The 27,405-nt window shown below is 33.1% G+C and overlaps 13 protein-coding genes across 13 annotated transcripts; 7 read left to right on the top strand and 6 right to left on the bottom strand.

Annotated features, from left to right (window-relative positions):
* Positions 1-62: 62 nt before the first annotated feature.
* On the bottom strand, positions 63-1,376 carry PPL_10051 (uncharacterized protein; the record flags this gene model as incomplete). Its single annotated transcript, XM_020580835.1, has 2 exons — positions 63-1,010; positions 1,083-1,376. The coding sequence occupies 2 exons, from the start codon at positions 1,374-1,376 to the stop codon at positions 63-65; spliced, it is 1,242 nt and encodes a 413-aa protein (XP_020428420.1).
* An 873-nt stretch (positions 1,377-2,249) lies between these two features.
* PPL_10052 (uncharacterized protein) lies at positions 2,250-3,238 on the top strand (the record flags this gene model as incomplete). The annotated part of the gene is made up of 3 exons (XM_020580836.1): positions 2,250-2,429; positions 2,494-2,641; positions 2,709-3,238. The coding sequence occupies 3 exons, from the start codon at positions 2,250-2,252 to the stop codon at positions 3,236-3,238; spliced, it is 858 nt and encodes a 285-aa protein (XP_020428421.1).
* A 51-nt stretch (positions 3,239-3,289) lies between these two features.
* PPL_10053 (prespore-specific protein) lies at positions 3,290-7,365 on the bottom strand (the record flags this gene model as incomplete). Its single annotated transcript, XM_020580837.1, has 9 exons — positions 3,290-3,452; positions 3,528-3,608; positions 3,693-4,199; positions 4,274-4,443; positions 4,514-5,093; positions 5,494-5,525; positions 5,747-6,457; positions 6,821-6,976; positions 7,084-7,365. 9 exons carry the CDS (start codon positions 7,363-7,365, stop codon positions 3,290-3,292), a joined length of 2,682 nt encoding a protein of 893 aa, XP_020428422.1.
* A 393-nt stretch (positions 7,366-7,758) lies between these two features.
* On the top strand, positions 7,759-9,441 carry PPL_10054 (protein-tyrosine phosphatase family protein; the record flags this gene model as incomplete). Its single annotated transcript, XM_020580838.1, has 3 exons — positions 7,759-7,868; positions 7,987-8,146; positions 8,260-9,441. The coding sequence occupies 3 exons, from the start codon at positions 7,759-7,761 to the stop codon at positions 9,439-9,441; spliced, it is 1,452 nt and encodes a 483-aa protein (XP_020428423.1).
* Positions 9,442-9,731: 290 nt separating this feature from the next.
* On the top strand, positions 9,732-10,842 carry PPL_10055 (CRAL-TRIO domain-containing protein; the record flags this gene model as incomplete). The annotated part of the gene is made up of 3 exons (XM_020580839.1): positions 9,732-9,926; positions 10,018-10,147; positions 10,235-10,842. The coding sequence occupies 3 exons, from the start codon at positions 9,732-9,734 to the stop codon at positions 10,840-10,842; spliced, it is 933 nt and encodes a 310-aa protein (XP_020428424.1).
* A 667-nt stretch (positions 10,843-11,509) lies between these two features.
* Positions 11,510-12,821, top strand: PPL_10056 (C2 domain-containing protein; the record flags this gene model as incomplete). Its single annotated transcript, XM_020580840.1, has 2 exons — positions 11,510-12,200; positions 12,337-12,821. 2 exons carry the CDS (start codon positions 11,510-11,512, stop codon positions 12,819-12,821), a joined length of 1,176 nt encoding a protein of 391 aa, XP_020428425.1.
* A 204-nt stretch (positions 12,822-13,025) lies between these two features.
* On the bottom strand, positions 13,026-14,360 carry dut (dUTP diphosphatase; the record flags this gene model as incomplete). The annotated part of the gene is made up of 1 exon (XM_020580841.1): positions 13,026-14,360. One exon carries the CDS (start codon positions 14,358-14,360, stop codon positions 13,026-13,028), a length of 1,335 nt encoding a protein of 444 aa, XP_020428426.1.
* A 464-nt stretch (positions 14,361-14,824) lies between these two features.
* On the top strand, positions 14,825-16,745 carry PPL_10058 (uncharacterized protein; the record flags this gene model as incomplete). The annotated part of the gene is made up of 4 exons (XM_020580842.1): positions 14,825-14,911; positions 15,019-15,965; positions 16,077-16,409; positions 16,679-16,745. The coding sequence occupies 4 exons, from the start codon at positions 14,825-14,827 to the stop codon at positions 16,743-16,745; spliced, it is 1,434 nt and encodes a 477-aa protein (XP_020428427.1).
* A 751-nt stretch (positions 16,746-17,496) lies between these two features.
* PPL_10059 (uncharacterized protein) lies at positions 17,497-18,243 on the top strand (the record flags this gene model as incomplete). The annotated part of the gene is made up of 1 exon (XM_020580843.1): positions 17,497-18,243. The coding sequence occupies one exon, from the start codon at positions 17,497-17,499 to the stop codon at positions 18,241-18,243; it is 747 nt and encodes a 248-aa protein (XP_020428428.1).
* A 1,498-nt stretch (positions 18,244-19,741) lies between these two features.
* On the top strand, positions 19,742-22,419 carry mkcA (STE family serine/threonine-protein kinase; the record flags this gene model as incomplete). Its single annotated transcript, XM_020580844.1, has 3 exons — positions 19,742-20,317; positions 20,393-20,517; positions 20,589-22,419. 3 exons carry the CDS (start codon positions 19,742-19,744, stop codon positions 22,417-22,419), a joined length of 2,532 nt encoding a protein of 843 aa, XP_020428429.1.
* A 138-nt stretch (positions 22,420-22,557) lies between these two features.
* Positions 22,558-23,232, bottom strand: PPL_10061 (uncharacterized protein; the record flags this gene model as incomplete). Its single annotated transcript, XM_020580845.1, has 1 exon — positions 22,558-23,232. One exon carries the CDS (start codon positions 23,230-23,232, stop codon positions 22,558-22,560), a length of 675 nt encoding a protein of 224 aa, XP_020428430.1.
* A 2,189-nt stretch (positions 23,233-25,421) lies between these two features.
* On the bottom strand, positions 25,422-26,150 carry PPL_10062 (uncharacterized protein; the record flags this gene model as incomplete). Its single annotated transcript, XM_020580846.1, has 1 exon — positions 25,422-26,150. One exon carries the CDS (start codon positions 26,148-26,150, stop codon positions 25,422-25,424), a length of 729 nt encoding a protein of 242 aa, XP_020428431.1.
* A 109-nt stretch (positions 26,151-26,259) lies between these two features.
* On the bottom strand, positions 26,260-27,231 carry PPL_10063 (uncharacterized protein; the record flags this gene model as incomplete). Its single annotated transcript, XM_020580847.1, has 2 exons — positions 26,260-26,424; positions 26,524-27,231. 2 exons carry the CDS (start codon positions 27,229-27,231, stop codon positions 26,260-26,262), a joined length of 873 nt encoding a protein of 290 aa, XP_020428432.1.
* Positions 27,232-27,405: the final 174 nt, after the last annotated feature.

Raw genomic sequence — 27,405 nt, forward strand, 5'->3', positions numbered from 1 at the left:
ATTTTTTATTTATATTTGTATTTTTTATTTTTTATTTTTGACTATATTTTATTATATTAATTTTAAACAATTGCATATCCACCTAAAAATCCTTTTACGAAACAATTATCATTATTGTTTGTCAGTCTGAAATAACCTGATTCACCCCAGCCTGATCCCCAGGTATTTTTAATGATCCAGTAGTTTTGTGCGGAGTTGTAACCGACGATCAGTACGGCATGGTTCTGTGAGTTGTATTGCGATTGGCAAGAATAGATTCCACCACTGTAGCCATACAATGGTCCATCGGCCATCATTCCAACGGATACAGGTCCATTCTGGAGTTGTGCAACAATAGTCGCTGTCTGAGTATCTCTCAAAAAGTTGTAACCTTTCCATTTGAAGGTGTTTCCACTTGGTTGACGACACTGTCCAACGAATCCAGTGTATGGAACATCATTCTCGTAGTTGACACCGGATCCTTGGAAACTTTGCCAAACGGTACCGAACCAACCACCGACACAGCCTGGTGATAGACAATTTACACACTGTTGCTCTGAGAGATTGATTGTGTCCTTATTGGCACCGCCGTTGATGACGGCATACGCTTCGACGTTACCAAGCGCAGAGAATGACCAACAACTTCCACAAGAACCTTGTTGTCTGACTGGTGTCATCCACGATGTCCAATCGACAGTACCACCTGGTCCTCTAACAGGCTGAACACCTCCAGATCCTGGGCTGGTTGTTGGCTGTGGTGTAGCAGTAGTTGGCTTTGGTGTTGGTGGAGCAGTAGTTGGTTGTGGTGACGCAGTGGTAGTAGCGATTTCATATGGTGTAACACCTTTGTATCCACCGGCTGGATAATAGTCACAGAAGAAATTATAAGTATTTCCACACTTTGACAGAGCACATCCGTATTGTTGACTCTTTGACCACATTGAAACAGCATAGAGACATGACTTTCCAGCTTTACAGGACTTGCTATTCCAGTCATAATCTCGATAACTATTATATACATTATTCATTGTCTATAGAATTATTTTATATTAATATAATTTTATTTCGAATTTGTTAATTTTTAAAAAAGATTTAATTCTTACATCCTCTAAATTGAAATTATACATTGAAGAAACCAACCACTCTGAATTAACACTGTGTAATGCGTTTGGACTAAACTGTCCATTGCATTTATCTGCGTGTTGTTGCAGAGTGGCAGCGATGGTAGGACTCCATTGAAGTTGGGGAACGGAACTTTTGGCAGCTGGATTCGGGTTGGATCTCCATTGGTTGTGAATTTGTTGAATTCTATTTATTTGATTATTATCAAGTCCAGCATTGACTTGTAAAGAGTATAATAATACAAATATAGAAAAAATAAAAAATTTATAATACATTGTATAATTTTAAAAATAAATTTATAATAATAAATAAAAAAAAGATAATTTATAAGATTTATAAGTAGTAAAAACAAAAAAACCTAACTTAAATATATTCGATTATATAATTAACTGGATGTCCTGAATAGACAGTTTATAAAATTAATTTTAATTAAAATTTCTTTTTCTTCAAATAATAACCATGGATTTAGACAACATGATTTTAATAACTTGAACTTGTGGTTTTTGTGAGTTTAACAAAAAAAAAACAAGGACCAACTTTTTTGTTTTTCTTTGTTTTTTTCTATATTCATTATATTAGTTGGACCTTCTGGAAAACCAATATATTCAAAAAAGATTGAAATTCAAATTGGTAATAAACGGTCTTGGATAGGGTATGAAGATCTTATAAAACCAAAACATTTGGGTATGACAAAAAAAAAAAACAAAACCAAAAAATTAATTTCCAACCGATTTGGGAGTTTTGATTTTTTTTTTCAACTTATTTTTGGAAACACCATTTCTTTTTTTTTTTTTTTTTTGAGATCCATCACCTATTTTGATTGGATTAAATTTCCAATACCAATTCATATTATTATAGGAAATTCGAACAAAGTTCCTTCCAGTTCAAATAATTTTTAATTTATTATAAATGGTATTATTGTACCACCTTTAAACGGTTTTTTCACCAACTAATTCTATCGACATTGTTATCGTGAAGATAAAACGTTAAAGTTTAATTTTGAATATTATTTTTTGTTTACTTTAAAAAATATAAAAATATATTTGTTAAACTAGTTTAAATAGTCCACCACATATTTAATCAATCTAATTTTTTTAATATATATATATTATACTTTTACACAAAACACAAAAACACAATTTTATAAAATGAAATTATTTCTAAAATCTATATTTTTATTCATTGTACTATTAAACTTCTCCAAAGGATCTCTGTCTCAAGAAGTTCCTTCAGATGAAGTCTTATTCGAAGCATTCAATAATTGGATGATAAACTATGATATTCATTTTACATCTGGTGATATGCAAAGTAAATTTCAATCGTGGAAGGTATATATTTAAAAATTTAATAAAGTTTTTTTAAAATATTATTTTATTAACAAATTAAATTTAGGAAAATGCAATTGATATTGCCAAAAGAAATGAAGCTATTTCAGGAGGTGATATGCTTTTAACTTATGATGAAGGAGCTGGTGGAGTTCAAAGAACTCTTCTTGATGCTGCTCCAGTTGTATCCTATCCAAATGCAGACACATTAAAATGTAAGAAAAAACAAATAAATAATTTGATTAAAAATATTTATTAATAATTTTTTTTTTAATAATTTAGTTTCTTTAAATCAATTTTCGGATATCCCATCTTCTGAATTCCTTTCACAATATACTGGACATATTCCAAATCCAAGTCATGCAGTTATTCCAGCTGTTGCTGCCGCTTCTGGTCTTTCAGCAGGTGCCATTGCAGGTATTGCAGTTGGTGGAGCTGCAGCAGTTGGTTTAATAATTGGAGGTGGAATCTTCGGATTGAAGAAAGCTAAAATCATTGGAAAGAAGGATACTGAAGAGAAAAGATCTATTCCATCACCAATTGAAATGCAAACAAGAGCTTCCAACGTTATACCAAACGAACCAGAACCTGTTCCATTCAGTAGCACTACTCAAGAGGTGAAGATTATCGATCCATCGGAAGACCCCAGCTCCCCGGTGAAAGGAGGTATCAATGTATTCGATCACAGTAAGAATCCAAGACATTCAATCACTGCCAGAGACATCAGAAACTGGGAATCAACCGATATCAATGATAACCAGCAAGAAGATGAGAAAGAGAATGAGAAACATGAATACGAAGATAAACTTTAGATTTAATAAAATTTATAAATATTTACAAAACGATGATGATCATTTCATTTTTTATTGTTTTCTTTTTTGTTTTCTTTTTTGTTTTCTTTTTTCCAGAACATTAAAATATTTTGCACCTTCTTTCTTTGCATTCTCTTTCATAACCTTATCGATTTGAAACAATTGTTTCTGGATTTTACCATCAATATTTTTTGTTTTTTGTTTCTTTGAAGGTCTAAATAAAAACAATAATAATTATTAGTTTATAACTAGTTAAATCAACTGAGTGTGTGTATAAATATAAACATACTTTTCTTCTTTTAATGAATCTTTAAGTAAATCCAATTCTTTTGATTTCTCACCGATTTTGTTTTGGAAACCTTCATATGATCTATTGTAATGTGTGAAATTGATTAACAAATAAATAGATTAGTACACAGTTTATCTATATTATATTAAATTTTCAAATACATACTGATAAACATCAGAATATCCATCATCCATTTTTCTTTTAAATGATTCTGGTAATTCAAACTCTGGTTCTGAATCCGAATCCGATGATGATGAATGTACTGGTGAACGATTATCTTGGTAGTTATGATCGGTATCAGGATATGTTTCTTCATCTTCATCATCATTATAGTTATTATCATAATTCTGGTCTGTATTAGGGTATGCTTCTTCATCGTCATCATCATTATTATTATTATTATCATAGTTTCTATCAGTATCTGGATATGCTTCTTCATCATCTTCATCGTAGTGACCTTTGTAACTTGACGGACCTTGTACATCATTTGATTTATCATCATCATCATCTCTATCTCTTTTATCAGCATCCTCTTCTTCATTGCTAAACATTGGATACAACGATTCACTCTTTTCACTCTTAAAATAGTTTTCTCTCTTACTTTCCGCTGTGTTGGTTGTAGTTGAACTAGTACTTTTCTCACAAATATACTCTTCTGCATCTGAAAAGATACTATTTTTAAAAGTTTGTTAATAAACTTGTTCAACTAATCATTATTACCTATTTAAAGTTATAATTATACTTACTCATCATCTGATTCATACTTCTCTGTCTGTTTTGTTGTTTTATTATTATTCTCATTATTGCTACTATTATTATTATTATTATTATCATTATCATTTTGATGTTCATTTGGTGATAATAACTTTGAAAGTTTCTTTGTAATAGATGTATCTATTTTACATGATATATATTCCTGTAATTATAAAAGAGATTGTTAGTATGTATAAAGATGATGATATATTTGTTTATTGTAACCAACTTACTCCCTGTGGAGGACAATCATCTTTACTAAAGATTGATGTATTTGGTAGATATTGTGAGAAATGAGAATCTAGATCAAAGACGTACGACATTCTGCCAGGCAGAAAGTTCTCTGTTTTCTTTAACGACTGTTTGCTCTTCACTTGATTCGACTTTACCATTTCGACATACTGAATAGTCTTGTATATATTTTGAGCAAGCTGTGAGTTTAACTTTAGTTGTTTCTTTGTAGTTGAATCGACGTCATCATGTCTATCATTACTATTTCTCTGTTTTACACTGTTATTATTACTTTTAGTTTGTGATTCATTATTTGTTTCTTCTTCTTGTTGTTGTTGTTGTTGATTTTGTTTTAAAACTTCACGATCTTTTGCAAGCTGTTTGAAATCTAAACCGATAGGTTTATGTTGATCTTCATTTCCCTTTCTACGTTCCTGTGCACGATCTCTGTAGTTTGGATCGTTTTGTCTCCAATTGCTACTGCTACTATCTACAAACTGATTCCTTGAAGGAACCCACTTTCTCTTTGACTTTTTAGAATCATTCTCTGTAGATTTAGTTGATCCTCCTGGTGTTATCATACTTAAAAGTTATAGTAGTTATTACTTTTCTTTTCTTTAAAATAAATATATTTTGATTAAGAAAAAAAAAAAACAAAATTCATAAAAGTTGTTTGTTGGATTAATCTTTTGTAAAACTTGCTAGCAAATAAATAAGAACACCGTAGACAAGTTTATTGATATCAATAACAATTGATTATTGCTCTAAAATTCAGTATTCAATTGAACATTGTTACTTTTTTCAATAAATCAAATATGTTTATAATTTTTAAGTGATTATCCAAACACATCTAAATAATCATAACGACAATAACTCTTTAATTCTGTTCCTGCTTCATGTTAATAATATTCAATTCAAAAAGACAATTTTAATATCGACCTGACTAGACCTATAATACTATCCACTATTATTTTAAAATCACAATTTGTAATATGAAGCTGTTGAATCGAACATCTATTTGAAAAGATTTATAAAAAGCAATAGATTGCTGTCTTTGATATAAAAATAGTTGGAGGATAGAATTAATTACTATTATTATTATTATTCTTTATTTAATTATCAAATTTTATTTGATAAGTCTGTTCACCTGAAGTAACAATCTATAATAAATAGTAATTTAGTTAGTTAGGTTAGTTATTTTTTTGTAGAATTGAATGTTTTTTTTGTTTACTTACTAAAACACCTGAAGGTTCAAGTTCGAATTTAATTTGAATTTTAGATTGTCCTTTAGGAGCTGGTGTAATATCGAAAATAAATCTGGCAATCAATTTACATTGGGCTGTTGTTGGTGCATTTCCTTGATAAACAGAGAGATGAATGTGTTTCTGTTGGTCTTGATCGTTGACCAATGAAAATACTCTCTTTGCTGGTACTCTGGTCTGTTCCGCTATGATAGGGATCATGTTGCCAGAGGCATCTTCAATACCGATGGTAGACTCGATCACATCGATCGGGAGTGGCAAACCGGTGGCCACCTTCTTGTCGGGCAGCGATGAACCGTGTTGTTGCAAGAGCGCTGCCTGAATCGCAGCACCATAGCAAACCACTTCCTCCGGTGAAATCGAACGCAGCAACTCGACCTTTGCGCCAAAGTAGCTGGTAACCACCGATTGTACCGAAGGGATCGACGATCCTCCACCCACCAGAATGATACGATCGATCTGTTCTTTGGCGACGCGCGACTGCTGCAGTGCCGACTCGATGGTGCGCTTGCATCCACGAATCAAGTCGCCAGCCAAATCCTCGAATCTGGCACGACTCACACTCGTGAAAAAGTCACGTCCGTCGTACAGACTGTCCATTTCAATCGATGCCTGTGTCATATTCGAGAGATTCTTTTTGGCGCGCTCGGATGCACTCTTCAACTTTGAGACGGAACGCGCACTCTCTGTCAAATCCAAACCTCTGTATTTACGCGAGAACTCCGACGACAAATGACGCAGCAGTACCTGGTCGAATGCCTCGCCCGACAACGAGTGATCGTCGACATTGGAGAGAGTGGAGATAGTACGATTGGCTACGGACAGTACCGACACCGACAGACCCGTTCCACCGAGATCGAAAATCATCACTTTCAGCGGTTGATCCTGTTGGTCGAGTTGATAGGCCAGTGCGACCGCCGAGTGATCACTGATCAAACGCACCACTGTCAGACCGGCCATCTGCGCGGCTTCCTTAATGGCACGACGCTGTGCCTCTGAGAACTCTGACGGCACCGTAATAACGACACGCTTCACCGGCAAACCAACATAGTTTTCAGCGGTAATCTTTATCTGTGAGAGAATCAGCGAAGCTACTTCGACCGGTGTCACCAAAGTTGTTTTTCCACGAAATTGTACTTCCACTGAAACCGGTTTATCTTCACCCCCATCCAATACTTTAAATGGTAATTTTTTAATTTCTTTCTATACAGATTGTATTTTTTTTTTTTTGAAAATTTAGGGGTAGGATGATGTTAACATTTGTTTGTATGTATCCATCTATCTATTGTTTGTGTTGTTGTTTCACTTACCTGTAAAAGTGAATCGTTATATGATAAACCTAAAAGTTTTTTTATATCGAAAATAGTGTTTTGTGGATTTCTGTCGATTTGACCTTTGGCTTCCTCACCGACGAGTCTGTCTTCGTTGACGTATGCCACCACTGATGGAGTAGTTCTGTTACCCTGATGATTTGGACATATTTCAACTCTGTCATTCTTCATAACACCAACACATGTATTGTGTGCTCCGAAATCGATAGCAACAATTGGTGCTGTACTTGATTCTTTTTCTTTTGAGTCTTTAGGTGGCATCTTCTTATCTTCTAAAAAAAATATATAATAATATTAAATAATAATAATAATAGAAAAAAACAATAAATAACCTATCAAAAAAAAAACGATTATAATTGATAGTTTCGCAGCAGTGAATACTTTTAAATAATATTAATAATGATAATAATTATTAAACAAAACCATAGGTTTTTCGCCAATATTTTTTCGTCTTTTTTCAGTGTATCGCTAAAAAAAAAATTAAAAATTAAAATAAAAAACAAATTGTTTTTATTAATATTAAATGAAAAACATCAACAAAAACTTATTAATAATTTTTTTGCATAAAATCAACTTAAATTTATCATTATCATTTTCATCACATCTACATTTAATATTTCAACATTAATATTAAATCACTATTAAAAAAACAAAATGAGTAATGAAAATAAACAATTGATCCCACCATTCAGATTCGCTATTATTGAAGAAGGTCTATATAGAGGATCATATCCGACAGAAAAGAATCTAAGATTCCTAAAAAGGTATATATTTCCTATATATGTGCTAGCTATTTATTTATATTTGATCATTTTTATTCATAAATCATCATTTTTTTCTTTTTCATTTATAAAATTATATTATTATTTTATTACATAATAGATTGAAATTAAAGACAATAGTTTCTCTAACACCAAAACCACCACTTAAGCCATTTCTAAACTTTTGTGAAAGATACAACACCACCAGCAAACACTTTCCAGTCTCGAAATTCAAAGATGATGTTACCATTGATGCATCTCAAGTCGTTCAGTTACTTGAGGTAATTACAATTCAGATAATCAATATAGATTTCCAAATTGTACAACTGTATTGATTAATTAACTAATTACAATTTAAAACTTTATTTTTTTATTTTATTTTTTTTTTTGATAGCTTATGATTGATCCAGCTAATCTTCCGTTGTATTGTCACTGTTTAGATGGTGCCAATGTGACCGGTACTATATTTATGTGTCTTAGGAAAGTACAGAATTGGAACTTGTCGGCGATCATATCAGAGTTTACCAGATTCACCCGTGGCACTTGTATATCTTCGTCAGAGTCAGAGTTTGTAGAGACATTCAAGGCTGAACTCGATATTCCACTTACCATTCCCACGTGGCTATGGCAAGGTGTTAGAATGACAAAGCATCCAACACTTAAACTACGTTTAATTGGTCCGTCACCAACACAACATCAACAACAACAACACCATAGTCAACATCATCATCATCAACAGCAACATCAACAACAACAACAGATAGGTGGCAGTGCATTTGCATTGATAAACAACGGTGGTGGTAATTCACCAGCTATAAACAGTCCAACCAATTCATCACTACAAACACAACAGACATTACAATCAACAACAACAATATCTCCACTTGTAACAGGTGTAAATAGCAATACAAATATATATTCGAACCAGCAGTCAACACTGACGTCGACTACTACTTCTATCGAGAAGAATAGTAATAGTAATCAACTAACAATACAAATTAATAATAATAACAATAGTAATAATAATAATAATCAAACAACGACAACAACAACAAAGACACCAATATTAAATTCAATAGGTGTTCAATCATCATCTTTAAATCCATCGACACCATCAGGTAGTAATGTCATTCCAAGTATATCTACTCTGATAGCTAGTGGTGGTATTAGTGGAGGTGCAATTGGATCGAGTGCTGGTAATAATCCATCGTCGTCATCTTCATCATCATCATCAACATCACACACCAAAGACAAAGACAAAAAGAAAAAGATTGAAGATATCAAATTACAGTTTGATGCCGGTAAGTTCAATCAAGTGGTCGACTCAAAGTCACTCGATGCACTCTCACTCGAGCGTCTACCAATAATTCAACAGCAACAACAAAGTTCAACAATGAGCACATCGACAGTGTCCAACAGTACTACTACTACTAGCACAAGCACAGCAGCGACACCAACCACCAACCGAACACTACTACAAACTTCATCGGAAGTTGCATTCACCAATATCAATTTACTTCAAAACCTAAACATTGCAAAACAACAACAGCAACAGCAACAAAATAATGAAAATTAACATATTCTTATGGTTGTACACTATTATAATATAACTTATTACACATCCCATCAAAAATGAATGAATAAATAAAAAATTAATAATATCATAATATTTTTGATGTGAACATGTCATTATCATGATGTCGATTTGTTGGAAAAATAACCCTGGGAATTTTCGATTTTTTATTTTATTTTCGATTTAGTTTTTTTTTTTTGGTAAAGATTGAGTATTCTGTTTCACTTTATTGATTAGATTAATCAAAATAAAAGAATAATCAAATAATTAAGTAATCTCATATTGTTTAGAAAATGGCAAAGAAAAAGAAGTCTACTTCAAAATCAACTACAGAGAATAAAGTTGAAACCAATATAAATGAAAATAATAATAATAATACAGATACTCCCAAACCATTCGACCCATTTGAGAATTTAGATGATAAACAATTGGATATATTTAAACAATTTAAAGAGAAATTAAATGAATTAGAACTATCTGATAAAGAAGTAGGTTTAAAGAAGGATGTTCTTCCATTATTATATTCATTCCTTTAAAAAATATTAATCAACTATTATTATTTATTTATCTTTGATCTAGAAATTATGGGTAGATGATATGATGATTCTACGTTATTTACGTGCAAGAGAATACGATTTACAAGCTTCATTCAATCTTTTAAAGAAAACATTAGAATGGAGGAAACAATATAAACCAGATGAAATAACTGGTATGTTTTTTAAATTATAATTATAATTTGTTCTTTTGTCATCAATTGTTTTTAATATTAATTAACTGGTGGAAAATATTTATTCAGCTGAACATTTAAGTTATGAAGCATCAACAGGCAAACAATATTGTAATGGTAAAACAAAGGATGGAAAACCAGCTATTTATATGCGTCCCGTTAGGGAGAATACAAAGAACTATGAAAGACAGATTCAGTTGCTTGTTTACACTTTGGAGCGTGCCATTCAGCATATTGATAGAAGTACAGAGACCGGAGTCGAACAGCTAGCTATCGTTATAGATTTCAATGGATATTCATTGTTTAATGCACCACCGATGTCCGTTGCCAGACAAACTCTAGAGATTCTCTCGGATCATTATCCAGAGCGATTGGGTACCGCTTTCGTTGTGGACCCTCCCATGATTTTTAACATTCTATATAACGCAATCATGCCTTTTGTCAATCCCAACACCGCCAAGAAGATAGTATTCGTTAAAGGTGAAAAGGCAAAGCTGAAGACCATGCATGAGCATTTCGATATCGAACATATCGAGCGTCCTCACACTGGAACATCGGAATTCGAGTATGATCACATGACTTTTTGGCGTAATGAAATCATTTTAGATAGAGAAAAGCGTCAGTTACCACCACTTTCAAACGAAGAACTAGATGTAATATTGAAAAGAAAAGATTAATAATTAAAGTATTATATTATTATATTCATGCTGTTTAATAATTGAAAAGTCAGTAAAACTTCCAATTTACCCCATTTATGATCTCTAATTTATAAAGAACAATTTCGTGACATTGTTCACCATTTTGTGAGCTATAAAATTAATTAATAATGCACTAACTTTTTTATCCCTCTAAGTATAGATGATAATTATAATCTATTTTGTTTAAACTTGTTTTTTTAAAAGAAAAATAAAACTAATTTGCAGAACCTATTATATCAACCTGGATTGATATTTGGATTTACATTTTTTAAAAAGACAGATCATATTATTATAAATATTACAAAATGAACTTTCAGACCTCAAATTCATTTTGTTTTTTGAAGACAATCATAATATTAATTGTTATCGACTGCAAAAACAAAATGGGGTAAAACAAGTTCACAGAATTTTTATTCATTATTTGAATTTAATATTATTATTTTTTAATTTTTTTCTCAGACAAACCCCCACTGTTCACACTCTTGACACATTTAGCTAACTAGAATATAAACTATTTTTATTTATTATTTTTGACACACTATTTTTTGCAAAGAAAGAATATATTATTTAGAACTTGTTCTTTTGTATTTTTTTTTTTATTATCTTTTGTATTTCTACACATAAATTAAATATTATTAACAAAAAAATGAGTAATCCTCCTCCTCCAATACCACCAAAGCCAACAGCAACAGCAACATCACCTCCAAATCAGCCACCTGGAAACTACCCACCTCCACAGCAACAAGGTTATCCTCCACAACAACAACAAGGTTATCCTCCACAACAAGGTTATCCACCACCTCAACATCAACAAGGTTATCCTCCACAAGGTTATCCTCCACAACCTGGTTATCCACCACAACAAGGTTATCCACCACCACAACACGGTTATCCACCTCCACAACAAGGCTATCCACCACAACAAGGCTATCCACCACCACAACATGGTTATCCACCTCCACAACAACAACAAGGTTATCCACCACAGCAAGGTTATCCTCAACAACCGGGTTACCCACCTCCACAACAACAAGGTTATCCACCATCCCAGCAACCCGGCTATCCTCCACAACCTGGTTATCCACCACAGCCAGGCTATCCAGCACAGCCACAACCAGGAACAGCAAAACCAGGTACAAAACTGATGGCTCCAGTCGGAAGCAAGTTTGTTACCGCACCACTGTCACATCTGAATGTCCGCATCATTTCGGCTAGGAATCTAATGGCAGCGGATGTAAATGGTAAGAGCGATCCCTATTGCCGTATCAAAGTACCAACATTATCAAAGTCCTACTCTACCAAAGTTATTCAAAAGAATCTAAATCCTACTTGGAATGGTATGTGACTAATTCCATCCAGCGACAGTGAAAAACAATTATTCTTTCAGTTTTCAATGGAATTTACATGTTATAAATCTGATATCTCATACATTTACTAATTTATCTGAAAAAACTATAGAATCATTCCAAATAGATATCTCCAATTCAATGTATGATGCAATAGTTATTGAAGTGTATGATAAGGATGCTGTTGGTTCGGATGACTTGATAGGATATGTTGCATTCGATCCATCGCTTCTACCGAAGGGCATAGAGGTTTGCACATGGGAGAAGCTAAGCTTTGTTCCACATGGTGAAATTCAAATAGCACTGACTGCAATCAATTTCGGTCTAGAGATGATTCCACCAACCTACGCACAAGAGTATATCAACTATAGACAATCGCTGCCATCGGTCAGCAAGAAAGGTATGGAAAAGGCAAAATCAAAGAGTCACACTAAGAAATCGAAATCAGGCAAGAAAGTCAAAGAAGCTGGACCGTATGCAGGAAAAGCACCACCCACCGGTTACAGCATTGCCAACGGTTGGGTTAAGAAGAATCCATCGATCGGCGAACAAACCACAAAAGCAATCGGTAGCGGACTTAAATCTTTCAAGAAATTCGTTGATAAACTATAGTTTTTATAATTACTACAAAGTATTATTGGAAATTATTATAATAATAAAGTTGTATATGTATATATATTTAAATAATTTATTGTTATTAGATTAATTAAAATTTAATAATCAAAATTGATTTGATTTGATTGATTTGATTTGATTTGATTTGATTTGATTTGATTTGGATTTGATTTGATTTCAATCCACTCTACTGAAGAGTGGTTAATTGGTAGCATTTGGTGGAGTGAATACTCCGTTATTCTTGGCTCTTTCCTCGGTGGAACCAAAACCACCTGCACCTCTACCGGTATCTTCGAGCATATCAGCGGTGACTTCGACAACTTGGAAGTGAATGATTGGTCTTGGAATCATTTGGAATCCACAGAATGGAAGTTGGATATCTGGTGCGTTTGGATCAACCTTGGTGAGTGCGATCATGATTGATCCGACGTAGGCTCTATCGATGATACCAACACTGTTGGCTAACATGTATCCACTCTTGCTCAGCGAGGATCTTGGCACGACGTCCATATAGAAACCTGGGGGTGGACGTACTTTGATACAGGTATCGTAGAGGGTGGTCACCGAGTTGAATGCTCTCACCGTTTTGATTACGGTCAGATCGTAACCACTGTCACTTGCTCTCGACTTTGAAGGGATGACAGCATCCGGTGAGGTTCTGCTGACTGTGAACATTGGATCGTCACGAACACCCAATGTGTTGTTGTTGGCCGCTGGACACCAAACACACAAATCCATATATTTATTGTATTTCGATTGGTGATGATACTTACTGCCATCGTAGATCTTTCCAAGGAAATCGAGTGCGTTCACTCCACTCCATTGCATGGTTGACAAGTCCTCTCCGACGGTGTGTGGAACGTCGACAAGTTCCGCCATCGACTTGAGCATCTGACTGGATTTGCATGACAACGAAACGATGGGCGAGCAAGATTCACGCTGAACGAGCGATCCTTCGCCATCAAAGAATCCACGAACGAAAGCGAGCGCCACTGTCTTTGTGCTGAATTGTGGGAGCACCATGCTCGACGACTTTGAAGCAACGTCTTTCAATTGCAAGTGAGCACAAACATCGGAAGTCATCTGCTTCGAGGTGAAAGTGACACTGAGTAGTTCGTCGTTGCTCGATTTATGAATGACTGGAATCTCTGGACAAACGATATCTCTCAACTGCTGGATACAAGCTTCCTCTGTTCTGTTGGTTTCAATGGTGATCGATTGACCGTCGTCTCCAATCACACCGACACTTGCAAACCAACCGAGAAGATAGGCCTTCGCTTCGGAATCAAGGGTGCTCAATAGACTCTCATCAAAGCTGCAATTTGGATTGACCACCGCTTGCTTGGTGCCGACAGATGCTCTAGAACAGTGGATACAAATGATCTTTCCCGAGTGATTGGCACGGAAAAGAACAGTATCCTTATGTGGCATCTCGTATTGATTACGACATTTGTCAGAGACCTTTGAATCACATTCTACACGCACCTTGATATGTGAACCAATTGAAAGTCCTGTTGTATTACTTAGAATTGTCATTTATTATTATTATATTATTATATCGAAAGAAAAAATGTATCTATTAATTCAAACAATATGTGTCTATAATATGACATCTGTTGAAAAAACGACCAGTTTTTATTTTTGAAAAAGGCGCCATTCCTAGAAAAAATTTAAATTTAAAATTCAAACAACCAAAAAAATTCAAAAATAAAAAAAATTATCTTTCAAAAATATTTAGTCATAATTGTATATAATTGAATAATAATTGTTCTTCAAATAGTTTAAAAGAATGATTCAAAAACATAAAGTAATGAATTAAAAAAAAAAAAAAAAAAGATAATAATGGTGTTCACAAAAAAAAAATAAAAAAAATAAAAAAAATAAAAAAAAACAAAAAAATAATTTATTTATTAAATTAGAGTGTAGAGATAAAGTTGTTTTAATAAATATATTTATTTTAGAAAAAATAATAATAATAATTATTTATTTGATTCAATAAAATGTCTAAACTACCAGATTATTATAAGATATTAGAAATAGAGATAAATGCTGATTCTGAATCTATAAAGAAAGCATATAAAAGAATGGTAAAGTATCAATCAGTCAATCAATCATCTAATCACACCTTTTTTTAAAGATAAACAACTACTTATTGTTATTATTATTGTTATTATGATGATGATTCATAAAATAGGCATTAAAATATCACCCCGATAGAAATAGAGGTGGTACAAAAGAGAAAGATTCAGAGGAAACATTCAAATTGGTATCGGAAGCATATGCTGTTCTGTCGGATACCGACAAGCGGCGAGAGTATGACGCTGCTATTCGTGGCGGTAGTTTTAATGTTGGTGTAGGAGGTGGTGTTGGTGGTATGGGTGGTTTCGATGAAATGAGATTCCACAGACACCCAATGAATCCCGATGAAGTATTCAGTATGTTCAATCAATTCTTTAGTAAACCATTCTCTGCGCATCATCATCATCATCACACACCGTTCTCCTCTTTCCATGGCGCAGGCGGACCTCCACCACCACCTCAACAGGTCGATCCTTTCGCTTCGCCATTCTTTGATAGTTTCTTTAATGGCGGACCGTCTTCGCGCTCACCGTTCTCTGCGCATCACAACAGTCATCACAACAGTCAACATCATCACAATCATCAGAATTTTCATAACAACAATCTCAACAACAGCCGACATAACATACATGTTGACGATGAAGACGACATTGAGAATCTCACTGGAAGTCCGGGCGGTGGTAGCAGCAGCAGCAGCAGCAGCAATGGTAATCACTCAATGAATGGACTTCCAACAAGAATCTATCATAAACTATCGTTGTTTCTCTCGTTCAAAGAGACAGTGTATGGCACTGAACGACAGATTCACTTTCCCATCAAGATTGAATGTGGACATTGTCTAGGCACAGGATCATCCACGAAACAACGCGAATTTACAACATGTCAGCGATGCAACGGCAATGGAAGAGTCACCAACTTCCTACTGGCATTTGCATGTGATGTATGCAACGGTCAAGGTGTAATCTTGAAAAATACATGCAACTATTGTCATGGCGATGGTCTAATATCACAACAATACGAAGATTCTATATTGATACCCGCTGGAATTTCAAATGGTTCAACGTAAGTTATTTAAAAACAACCCGATCAATTTACATTTACTAAACTTATAGATGAATCTTCTTCTTCTTCTTCTTCTATGTCTAGACAAACAACAACATTTAAAATAAAGAGAGCGAAATCATTGACTTTTGATGAACACGATGTACAAATAAAGTTCTCTGTGGAACAACACCCTTTCTTTCAGAGAGAAGGAAACAACGTTGTTATTTCAGTGCCACTGTCGACGACACAGGCAATGTTTGGTTGTAAGATCGACGTGCCAACTATCTATGGAAAGAATATTCAGATCAACGTACCGCCTTACGAATCGCAATCGAAATACGGGTTGGTTGTACATCGACACGGCTTCAAGGATCCCGACGGTCAAAAGGTGGGCGATATGATTTGCAATTTCAAACCAGAGTTTCCAACACTCAGCAATCTGACACCCAGAGAAAAAGAACTGTACAAAGAGATAGCGCAAATCGAACAGACTCGACTAACAAAGAACCAATCTCAATACTATGATTTTATGATTCAATGGAATGGAGAGCAATCACCTCTAAATAACCAAAAACACAGTAAGATTTAAACAAACAACAACAAATATGCAACAAAAAAACAATAACAATAACAGATCATAATTTAAATTAAATTGAAAACCAAACTCTTCATGCTAGTTGGGTTTTTCACACCCCCTTTCCATCTTGCCTTTGAAATTTATATATGTATAGAATAAAAGGTAAAAATTTGTATATACCATTCTCAATCGATATTCATTCACTCTTTAATTTTTATTGAACTGTCTTTACAGATTAAATTTTTGATTTCCTCAGGGTGAAATTTATTTTGAGGAATTTAAGTGTTGAAACCTGTTTCCAAGAGAATAAATCATTTATTCCTTTTTACATTTTGTAAAAATGGAAAATCTGTTTCGCTTAAACTTCACTCCGACAAACCAGATTCCTATAAAATTAAAGGCAAACTACATTTAAATAAATTATAAATTGATTTTATTATCACCAAAAAGTTAATAGAAATAAATGGTTCAGTTCAATCAACGCCCATCACACCCAATACTACGCAACACGCACCTTTATTTTTATTTCTTTTTATTTGTAAATCGATATTCAGTTTAAAAAATGTGTAATTTCATTTTATTCCTCCCCAAAAAAATGAAAAGAATTTTGAACAGCTTTTGTGCATTTTACAAAAATAATGCGAGATTACAAAAAAAGCTATGCGAAAAAAAACCCAACCTATAAAATGAAATAACACAAATCTTAAATAATTAGATAAAGATTTTTGTCTAACCTCTCTAACTAATCAGTTAGGAATTCAATCAATTTATGAATTAAAGACCAAAATGTTGAAATTAATTAATTAAACTTTACAAAAATCCAATAGTTAAAAATCTCTACAATCTCAATTTACATTATTTAATTAATTAATTTATGTTTATTTCAACTGAATCCTAAACCTTTTCCTTGGAAAGCTATTTAAAAAGAAAATTTTGAACTATTATTATCATTTATATTCTTTATAAACAAATATGTCTTACAATCCAGGTGTTTCCACAGGTCAACTCAACGTTAGCCATTCTTCGGCCATTACCTCCAACTTTACTATCAATGGTGCAACTATTAATGCAAACAAGTGTTGGCATCCAGCTGCGAGTGATACCAATCCTTCTGTTACTGCTTCTATCTCTACAGGAATAGCTGAAATTGGTTCAATCCAACTCCAAGGTCGTCCAGATGCCGATCAATGGGTAACCTCTTTCACCTTAAAGTATACTCTTGATGGTGTTAATTGGAAGGATTATAACAATGGTACTGCCATTCTAACTGGTCTAAATGATAGAAACACTCCACAAACCCTCACCCTTGCTCCACCACTCAGAGCCCAATCTGTAACTCTCTATCCATCTACATTTAACGGCTCGAGAGCTCTTAGATGGGAGATAAACTACAAACCTATTCCAAGACAAACCATTACCAATTTTGAGTATGGATTGTTTTCGACTCGTGATGGAAATTTCCCCAAACTCTACGATGGTTCCAATGGCGATAAGAGATACGAAATTCAAGTTAAATTCCAAACTGGTTTTATCAGACCTCCTTTTGTGTCTAGTTCTCTCCATAACATCAATATGAGTAAGACTGGTCAAAGTTTCAAATATAGCTTTATTCCACATGATATCACCGAAGATGGTTTCACAATGCTCATCAGAACATGGGATGAAAATCAATTAGAAGAAATCTCTTTCAATTGGCTTGCTTTTGAAATTAGTCAATAGACTTTCAACATATGAGTTCATTTCTAAAAACTAAATAAATTATTTAAATATTAATATTCTTATTATTATTAATCATTATTTTAAGTCTTTTTTGACCAACAAGAAAAATAAATTGGCACAAACTAATAAAAAGATCTTAAAAACCGAATTCGACAGTCCAAGATACTTCCTTTCACTTTACTCTTTCAAACTTTTGAAATAATATCTTTGGTTATAAGTTTTTTCTGGTTCATAAACATTAATATTTGCAACAAAAATTTTACTTTTCAAAGTAGAGAAAATTTTAAAGGAATTGGTGCTATGCAACACAAACTTATTTTTGATCAAAAATGAATGTATCAAAAAGAAAAAAAAAATCTTTGCAAAATAAAAAAAATCAAAAAATTTAAAAAAAGATTCTTTTTTGCTTTTGCTTTAATTAGAGATCTCGATGATTTCTGTTGGTGGTTTATGTTTTTTGATATTTTGTTTGAAAAACTATTAAATACATAGAAGTTAATTAATAAAATAGAATAGAATAGAAAAAGTAACAAAGTTAAGATTAAGATTTTAGATTTAGCAATAGTTTAGTTTGTATGTGTATCTTAATTATATCTATATTTAATAATTTTCCAAAAAAAAAAAAAAAAAAACAACAATTATTCGTCTCAAAAAGTTTGTATGGACGACAAACAAACACAAAAAAAAAAACACCACTTCCTTTCCTGCATGGACCATTCATTTTCCATTACAAAATGTTTATTAGTTTATAATTCTCTTATTTCACATTCACTCCTCAAGAACAATAGTAAACAGTTATTAAAACTCCCAAAAATAAAAAAATGATGGTGATTTTCTTTTTGCAAATCCAATCCAATTTAAATTTAGGAAGCTTAACGGATACAAATTCTGTTTACACAAAAAGATAGTAATCACATATATTTAACAGTAAACCAATTTAATTTTCAATTGAAATTAGATTTGATGATGATAAACCAAAAGTCATTCCAACATCTCGGCAACAATCACCTTTATAAATAAGAAAATCTCAACATTTTGTAAGAAACTTTCAAAAAAAAAAAAAAAAAACACTCAATCAAAATCTTTCAATGAAACAATATGATTTTTATTTTTGATGTTGATCTTCTTAAAAGTAGAAAATGGGTGTTCTAAATTAGTTTCTATCCTTTTAAACATCTTTCTCTCTCCATACCATACAAACTCCTATCATAACAATTGTTTTATTTTTTTTAATTAATTAAAAAAACAATAACAATGAGTTATTTATTTAGCAATTAACTAGTTAATAATACCAAAAAAAAAAAACTAACTTTTATTTATTATTATTATTATTACTTTTAGTACTATTACAACTCAACTTTTTCTAACTTGTTTTTTTATTTTAGTTTTTTTATATTATTAATAGATTTCTTTGTATAATAGTCAAAATCATAACAATTATAATATATATATATATTTTGTACAAACAATATTATATAAAGTGTAATAACATTGAATCATGCATGGAGAAACAACAACATCATCGTTGTCGTCGTCATCTTCAACATGTGGAGTTGTTGAAACCAATGAGCTAGATTCTGGATTGACGACACCAATTACATCACCTGCACTGACAATGGAGAGTGGATCATTCTCTGACAGTGATATCCTCACCACAAGTAACACCAACAATACAACACCGATTCTCACTGGAAACAGTGTGAGTTGTTGCTCCAATGGCAAATGCACAGGAGGAGGCACAAGTGTTGGCCAACAGGATGGTGCCGGTCAAGACACCAAGAGCACAATCACCATAAACGAAACTGGCAGTAATAACAGTATCGGTGATTTACTATCGTCACTTGCAACACCACCACCAACAACAGTTATACCAACAACACCCGATCTATCCAGCGGCAATCCAATGACACTGGATGAGTTACTACAAGCCAATTGTCGTGAAATACACTCCTACCTCTATGTCGGTGATCTCAACGCAATCCTCACACTCACAAACCTTCAACTTAAAGATACTCAACAAATTCGTTGTATCGGATTTGATAGTTCAATTGAACCACAATCAAAAACACAAAGAGTATATATAAATATAAATATATTATTTTCTATTTCTAAAAAGTCATATACTAATTATACATAACCATTTCAAAAGCATTTCCAATATCAAATTATAGAGTTTGAATCAGAAACAGATATTTTATCGATTACAAAACAATTTGATGACCTTTCTCAATTAATTCTCGGTAGAGGTAGAGATACACCGTGCCTAATTCATGAGTAATTATTACAACAACAACATTATTTTTTAATATCTAAATTACAACTTGTTAATAATATTCTTTTTAAAGATGTTGTTTTGGTTTAATATTAGCTTCAATCTATTTGATAAAGTATGAATTATTTTCATTACCACAGGCAAACGATTTGATTGGATACAATGATATGTATGGAACTTCACAGAAACACTCTCACTATCAAAAAGTTGATTCCTGTACTTTGATTGGTGATATCACAAGTTACTACTATCGAAATATGACAAAGAGAAGAATCACTTCACAACAGAAAGAACAACAACCACAACAACCAACACCACCAGTAACCCCAACCAAAAAGAAAACATCACTACTCAAAAAGATATTTTCTAGTGGTGGCAGTGGTGGTAGTGGTAATACTGCTGGTAATGCCAAGACCAACACTGGTGGTTCAACTTCTAATACACCATCCAAATCAACCAAACCAAACGATAACAACGATAACGATAACAATCAACAACAACATTCACCAGAGGTATCAGAGGAGGCAGAGTTACCCAAGTTTGAACGTGACAAGAAGACGCAACCCGATATTGTAGCGGTAGACTATCTCAGTTTGCCAGACCAATATAAAGATATTATTAAGAAATGGAATGTTAAACACGAAGATATAGTAGCACACTGGGAGGTTACCTTGTCACTTCTCTACTTCCAGACTAAAGTTAAGTTCTTCCCGTCGGAGCATCAGCAGCGTGAGATTCTAACGAGAAAGAGCACCAAAAAGTCATTGAAAACCGTCACCAAAAAAGATAGTGGTAGCAATATTCCTTCATCTTCGTCACCACCACTGATGTCGGCTGGTTCGCCACAACAACAGTCGGCACCACAGTTATCTTCACAACTTCAAACATCAACTACATCTACGAGCAGTGCAAGTTCATTGTCATCGTCGGACAAAGAACAAACTGCAAAAGAGAAGGAAAAGAAAGACAAGACCATTCCTCTCGATAAACGTATTGCATCGGTCACCTACACCGCCTACTCCAAGAAATCACATGACCAACTGGTGAAGCGATCCAGTTCCGACTTTAAGAAGAACTACAGTATCAAAGAGCGTGTTGGTAAAGGTGGTTTTGGTAGTGTTTACGCTGCTCGTAGCAATAGTGCCAAGGGCAAAGTTGCACTGAAAAAGCTGGATCATGCCACCTCCAAAGACAAGAAGTTCAATTTCAAGGAGATTCGTGTACTCGATTTCTGTAAACATCCAAACATTATAACCTACCATGAGTCGTATGTACTCGGCGACAAAGCATATATATCGATGGAGTTTATGGAGGGAGGAACACTCTCAGAGGCATCCTATCAATATCCATTCCAAGAATCCAACATTGCCTACGTGGCACAAGAGATCCTCTTGGGAATCCACTATCTACATACCAACCAGTTTGTTCACCGTGATCTCAAGTCACAGAACATCATGATGACAACCGGAGGTGATATTAAGATCATCGATTTCGGTTTATGTACACCGCTGATCAAACATTCTGAGCGCACAAGAATGTGTGGATCACCACTTTGGATGCCTCCAGAAATGATATTGCAACGTCCACACAGCTACACCGCTGACATATGGAGTCTTGCCGTTTGTCTTTTGGAGCTGGCCAATCGTAATCACAAGCTAAGAAAGGACCCAATAAAGACAATGTTTATGGTGGGAACAGAGGGTATCAAAGAGCCCTTCGAAGATCCAAACCGTTGGTCTGACAACTTCCAAGATTTCATTTCAAAATGTCTGAGATTCACTCCATCCGAACGTCCAACAGCACTGGAACTGCTGAATCACCCTTTCATCCAACAAGCAGATACCAAGAAGAAGATGGGTAAAATCTTATCATCTATTTTCTTAAAGAACATCGTTGGAATTTAATTAAAACAATAATGATTCATCATCTTATTCTTTTTTTTTATTTATTCTTTTATTTATTTCTTGATATTTTTATATATATTTATTCAAAATTATACAATTTATTACATAATTAAAAAAAAAAAAAAAACGAGTTAGAATTTATTGAAAAGTAGTTAGATGTTCAAAAAAAGGTGATGATGATCTTGAAGATTGTGGATGTGGTAACTCTTGGTTATCAATGTCAGCTGTCAATTCATTGTAGAAATTGTCTTGGTATTGTTGATTCAAATGCTTCTGACTTTGAGAGATATAAATTGGTTGGGAAATTTGCTTCATTTGAGTAGCATTGGTAGTATTTGTACAATTGTTAAAGGTAGAGGCTTGATTTGAAAGTAACACTGATGGATATTCAGTGAATACTGAAGCTTGGTGCTTGTTTCCCAACTTTCTGTAGTTGTTTGACTTTATTTTCAATTTTCTGTTGAGATGTGTGAGACTCTCTCTGCTGCTCTTTGGAAGTAGGATTCCACTCTGTATGAGTTTGTAGTATTTCTTCTGGATGGCGATGACAGTACGATCTAGACGGTCTGCAACATTGTGCCATAGAGTTTCCTTCTCATTGGGAGCCAAAAATTCCAGGATGTCAGGAGTGATCTTATTCAGAAGGTACTCAATGTCTTTCTCAGACCATAATCTATTGGAGTCCTTTGACTTGGTAGATCTCTTTGGTGAAGCTGGCTTGTTTCTAGGGATAGCTTGATGTCTTTGTGTAGGAATAGGGTCTTCGTCATTAACTAAAAATCCGATAGAGTATCTTTTATCACAAATTGCCATTTTTATTAAATTTGATGTTGGTTTGGAAGGTTTGAAAAAAAAAATCAAAAAAAGGTTTGGAAATTTGATGTTGTTTGGGGTGTTTTTACAATAATGGTGTGGTTTACTTTAAGTATTGTTATAAAAATGTAATAGTATACTATATTGATGGTGTTTGTTGATAAATAAATAAAATTTTATATAGAAGCGTTAAATTAGAAAAAAAAATAATTATAAATTATTTACAAAAGTATATAGAGATATATGAATAGAAACCAAAGACTCGAGCAATGAGATATATAGATAAAGATATTTTTAATGAGTTTTTGGATATTAAATAGATGATCAACTACTATATAAATGTTGAACAATTTTTAAATAGAGATATACAAGAATAATAAAAATAGTATAAATAAATATTATTATATAAATATATATATTTTATTGGATAGTTTGATAAATAAGAGTGACCAAAAGCATTTATATTTATAATGAAACAAGCTTGAAAAGGAAAATACTAAATAATTAAAAGTGTGGTTGATCTTAAAACATCCCTATTTCTATATAAAACTATTCATGTTCATAAGCTCAATACCCACCCACCACACCGACTTCAATATACAAATATTGTCATATTGGACTTTTTCAACACGATGGTGGTGGTTCAAAAATAAAATAAACATACATCTCCTTGGGTGCTCAATTTTTAAATCCAAGAATGGAGCAACCACAAATCACTAAAACAACAAGAAGAGGGGGGGGTGACTCTTTGACTCTAAAAGATCAATGATTTATTTTATTGATAAAAGAAACACCCTCAAAATCGTCATCAACCCAAAGTGAAAAAAAAAACACCAAAATAACACAAATGACCGAGGTATTTGGTTTAGTTTTTGATTGAATTGAATTTTTAGTGTGTTGTAGATAAACAAAGACTGTGGTGTTTTACAACTTGTGGGTCCCTGATTGTATGAGTGATGAAACTAGTGGTAAATCAGGTTTTTTTAGATTTGTCACTCAATTTTTTCCAAATGTTTTTTTTAACTTCACCCAATGATTAGCGGGGTTTTTTAGAATTTATTGAAAAAAATGGTGGGTAACTGAGCACTTCATTGTTAAAAATTACCATTTGCAGTAAAATTTATTGTTCCTTCGGGTGTGTCTTATTGAAAAGACAAAAAAAAATACTCTAATTTTACACTCCACTTTGTCCTCAAGTAAAATTGTGGTGTTTATAATTAGCATATTAGTTTAATATATAATCGAAGTTACTATTATTAGAGTGACTCTAATAATAATAGCAATACGGTCCACCATGTCTTTTTTTGTTTATTCTCGACCACATACAATTAAATCGACCAATAATAATTTAATTCCAATGTCCATACATTTTGTTCATTCCTACATCATCATCAATCAACACACTCCACTCACTACTACTAATAGTTATCTCATTAAACCCTTTTTCTTTTAATATTTACTTTTAATATTTTTTATTCAATATTAAAAGAACGGTAACTATGTGAATATAATACTATTAATTATAATTAATTAATAATAATAAATCAAGAGGTTTTTTTTTTTGTTTGTGGTCAAAACAACCTGACTTTTTATCTCAAAATTTCTTCAATTTTGCAAATTTAACTAATACCTAGATAATAGACGTCAATGTTCTTTGTATATATATATGTATGTCACTAGAACAAACAACTCACTTTTTGGGTTTGATTAACCACCTTATCACAATCACCACTCGGTTTAATTCTATCATGCGTTGTAAAAATGTCATCAAAAATTGAACACCTGTTAGGACCACTTTTATTTTACGATGTACATATTCACACAATATAATAAACAACAAAACACCACAGTCTCATGCAAGTGTCTGTTTAGATTGCCAAACATATAATAACCATAAAAGGTTAGGTATATTCTCGATCTTTTCATCTGTAACTATTCCTTAAAAACAACAAACATAAATTATTATTTGAATTATCAATTGTTAGTAAAGCTAATTAACATATTAAAGAGTTTGGAAAGTTTGTTATATTTTAAATATTTTATAAATATATATTTGCTTTTTAAATGATAATAAATGTTGCAACATTTGGTAATTAATCGAATTGTTATTGTTGTTGTTGTTGTTGTTGTTATTAGTAAGTGATTTATTATCAAACATTTTTGAACTTTTATTTTTGAGGTAGCAATTCTTAAGATTCATATTCAAAACCTTTGACATGTCCAGAGTATGCATCATTGATTCTCTTTAGTACGGCAGTGTGTAGGACGTCGAGTGTCTCTAGAAGATTGTGAGCGTTGACCTCTACCAGTTGGAATGGTGGCACACCTTGACAGAGATACGACTGAATGGTCTGGAGATTCTCTACGATTTTAATACTCTGTGTTCTAGGATCATTACCGAATGCCTTTCGTGCATAGTCGGCATCGACAGGGCTACACGATAACCAGTTCTCAACAAGTAGACTATGATCACTCTCCTTCAATGACAACACAAAAGGTATAATAATACCCTTGGTTTTTGGTTTCAGCTTTGCTGCCAAACTTGTAGTTGTTGGTGATGATGTTGTATTATTACTATTATTACTATTATTCTGTACAGTTGTTGATGCTTCATTATTACTATTATTATTACTATTATCTACAGTTATATGACTATTGTTGTTGTTATTATTATTATTATTATTTTGTATATTATTTTGTGTATTATTATTATCTTCTATATTATTACTACTACTATTACTATTATTATCACTACTATTATTATTATTATTAATATTATTTAAATTTGGAACAGACATTGTTCTTTCCGCTATTAACTCTTTGAATAGAGATGGATCGATGTGTGGACCTTCGATGATGATTGCTTTACCTTCGTCAAAGCACTTTTCAATGTCAGTGTCGACACCATGTCTTATCATTGCACACTCTTTCTTAAAGTCTGCCACTAGCTCCTCTTTGGAGTTGTAGTTCTTAAAGATGATGGGTGGATCCGATGGCATACCAAACATCGATCCTTTACCACTGGGATTAGGGAACTCCTTGATGATGGCATCCATCAAATCCTGAACGAGCGTAGTCTGTAGCACCGTCGAAAGATTGAGTCTCTCTGCCAGCTGTGTAGCCAACCACGACTTTCCAATGCATTTCGGTCCGGATATCAAGATAATCAATGGTACTCTTTGATGATGAAATCTTTATATTAACAATAATAATAATATTATTAATCACAACGGTTAGTAACTAAGAAAAGGTAGGTTTGTTTTTGTTTTTTTTGTTTATGTTTTTACTTACTGAGTTGTTCATTCTATATCTTTCAATATATTCAGCACCATATCCATAGGATTGTAGTAGTGTGAATAGTTCGTTTTCCAGTTCGGATTGGGTGAGTGTCAGTCTGCCTTGGTCGACTAGACGCTTCTTAAGTTCCAGTGATATCTTTACAGAGTCGGCTGCATCTACTTGGGTTACGTTGAGTACACGCGATATCAAAAAACGAGACAGCACATAGTAGTGATCTTCGAGACGAACTTTAACCTTGACGAAATCGTACTTTGAACTTGGACCGGGATGCACCGAAGAGTCTTGTGGATCATACTTTATCAGATCCATCTTGTCTTTGGTGGTGGTCGCTTGATTCTTTATGGTGATAACCGAGGGTAGTTCCTCTTTCACCGAGTTACTGCCATGAGATGGTAGATTCTGTAGAGACGATGCACGAATCAATGTTCTTAATGGCGATCCAAAGTGTGTTTTCATTCCAGCGATCAAGTTGTTGTTATTGTTGTTAGTAGTATTATTAGCCATTCCATTGGTATTTAAATGTAAATTCTGGTTGATACCATTGTTTAGCTCATCAACAGATTGAATATTACTACCACCACTACCAATATTAGTAGTACTATTATTATTATTTCTTTGTATATTCATAGATGCACTGTTGTTATTGCTATTGCTATTGTTGTTGGTATTGTTATTAGTTGTTCGATTTAAATCGCTCATTTTGGCATCACTATCTAATCTCGTGGGTGTGTATGGAAGTAAAATAATGAATGGTAATACAAAATAAAAATATTTAGAAAAAGATTAATTTTTTTTGCCTTTATTAATATTGCAAAAAAAAAATTATTTATTTTGTAATAATTATTATTGAAATGATGAACCAAAAAAAAAACC

The sequence above is a fragment of the Heterostelium album genome (genome assembly GCF_000004825.1).
Source record: "Heterostelium album PN500 unplaced genomic scaffold PPL_scaffold12, whole genome shotgun sequence".
In the NCBI taxonomy this organism is placed as follows: domain Eukaryota; phylum Evosea; class Eumycetozoa; order Acytosteliales; family Acytosteliaceae; genus Heterostelium; species Heterostelium album.